The sequence below is a fragment of the Eptatretus burgeri genome, chromosome 14 (genome assembly GCF_056783735.1).
Source record: "Eptatretus burgeri isolate ZD-2024b chromosome 14, Ebu_testis_v1, whole genome shotgun sequence".
NCBI lineage: Eukaryota > Metazoa > Chordata > Myxini > Myxiniformes > Myxinidae > Eptatretus > Eptatretus burgeri.
This window is the reverse complement of record NC_140974.1, coordinates 30662064-30664563: the sequence shown is the minus strand read 5'-3', so window position 1 is coordinate 30664563 and position 2500 is coordinate 30662064. Positions and strand designations below refer to the sequence as shown.

The 2500-nt window shown below is 30.7% G+C and overlaps 1 protein-coding gene across 1 annotated transcript in view; it reads left to right on the top strand.

Annotated features, from left to right (window-relative positions):
- The window catches only part of LOC147012890 (zinc finger protein ZIC 4-like), a 31371-nt gene that overhangs the window by 27978 nt on the left and 893 nt on the right, over positions 1 to 2500 (top strand). The window contains exon 2 of the mRNA XM_085854210.1: positions 2078 to 2500. This exon is cut by the window's right edge and continues 893 nt beyond it. Within this exon, the coding sequence (XP_085710336.1) occupies positions 2078 to 2500 (423 nt within the window). The remainder of the gene's footprint in view (positions 1 to 2077) is intronic.

The following is a 2500-nucleotide window of genomic DNA, read 5'->3' as shown; positions in this document are numbered from 1 at the left end:
CTAAAAGTTTCTGAAAAGAGGAAGATTTTTGGGGGGTAAATGGCTTGCACTTTCTCTCCCCTCATTCTCTTTGCAGTTATTTTTCGGTGAAGTAGAAAAAAAAAAGAACAATAGACAGTCCTAAGCCGGGAGTAAATTCCATGCACACCGGCTTAATATAACCTCACCTCTCACAAAAGGGGGTTTCGTCAAAGAAGCATTCTTCAAAAATAAAATCACGGACTTCACAGAGTTTGTATTAATCCTCCTGCGGACGTTTGGCTCATTAGAACTTGAATAGCACCGTGGATTGGCCAGAAAATACAATCACCAGATGGATGGCTTACAGTCCCCCCCCCACCCTACCCCTCAACCCCTTCCACCCCTTCCCATTTCTGCCCATCTGGGTCATTCCTTCTGGGCCTACTGTTTCTTGTCTAGATTTCGTAAAGGCAACGACAGCAGGTTGTTGTTAAAACAAGAGAACCAGCCGTTAGGTGGTAACAGTGAGCTACATAGCACAAGTGTGATTTGGTTGCTTATATCCTCGGACTGGAAAGGTTTAAACGTTTTTACATGATGAGATTGTTTGCTTTACACACAAGGTGCAACCCACCAGACTTTTCATGTTATACACACACCTTCAATTTATGAACTGCTATCTTTTTACTTCTACTGTATGGATATATATATATATATATATATATATATATATATATATATATATATATATATATATATATATATATATATATATATATATATATATATATATATATATATATATATGTACATATACATACGTACATATACATACGTACATATACACATCCGAGCCTCAACTTCATAAATGGTGGTGAGCAGGGCAGAGACAATTCATTTGTGTGGTAGACACTGCTTGTTGCTGACAGATCATGTAGCATTTGCTGCTATGGAACTTGACTTGTGCCTTGCTACCTCATTTGGTTCGTGGGATATATATATATATATATATATATATATATATATATATATATATATATATATATATATATATATATATATATATGTATATATATATGTATATATATATGTATATATATATATGTATATATATATATATATATATATATATATATATATATATATATATATATATATGTATATATATATATATATATATATATATATATATATATATATATATATGTATATGTATATATATATATATATATATATATATATATATATATATATATATATATATATGTATATATATGTATATATATGTATATATATGTATATATATGTATATATATGTATATATATATATATATATATATATATATATATATGTATATATATATATATATATATATATATATGTATATATATGTATATGTATATATATATATGTATATATATATATATATATATATATATATATATATATATATATATATATATATATATATATATATATGTATATGTATATGTATATATATGTATATGTATATATATATATATATATATATATATATATATATATATATATATGTATATGTATATGTATATATATGTATATGTATATATATATATATATATATGTATATATATGTATATATATATATATATATATATATATATATATATATATATATATATATATATATATGTATATGTATATATATGTATATGTATATATATATATGTATATATATGTATATATATATATATATATATATATATATATATATATATATATATATATATATATATATATATATATATATATATATATATATATATATATACCGATATACCTATGCCGATATACCTATACCAATATACCAATATGTGAAGTGTGTTCAAAATGCTTTGAAGGCACATACTGTATGTTACTTAATTATCCAAGTGAAATGTAAATATATAACACACACACACACACACACACACACACACACACACACACACACACACACACACACACACACACACACACACTCACACACACACACACACACACACCAAAAATGTCAAACTCGCTGTTGTGCTTTGACTCTTTAATTCAACCACCCGCCCTCTTTTCTTCACTTCTCCCCCATTGATTCTCACACAGGAGAAAAACCTTTCAAGTGCGAATTTGCCGGATGTGATCGGAGATTTGCCAACAGCAGTGACCGGAAGAAGCACTCACATGTGCACACATCGGACAAGCCGTACTTGTGCAAAGTGCGCGGCTGTGATAAATCATACACACATCCTAGCTCTTTGCGCAAGCACATGAAGGCGCATTGCAAGTCACCGCCTCGCCAGGACTCATCGACGCCCCCACTTTCCGAGGCGTCCCCACGCCCTTGCCACTCTCCCCCAACTCGGGGTGAGGTGTGCATACCTGGCGGAGGATTCTCTCCGCACACTCCCACCGCCAATCTGAGTGAGTGGTATGTGTGCCATCCGGGCGGGCGAGGGCACGGCGCAACTGCATCTCCTGTCGGGACTGCTTACATGTCCGGTGGAGTTGACGGAACGACATATCCTG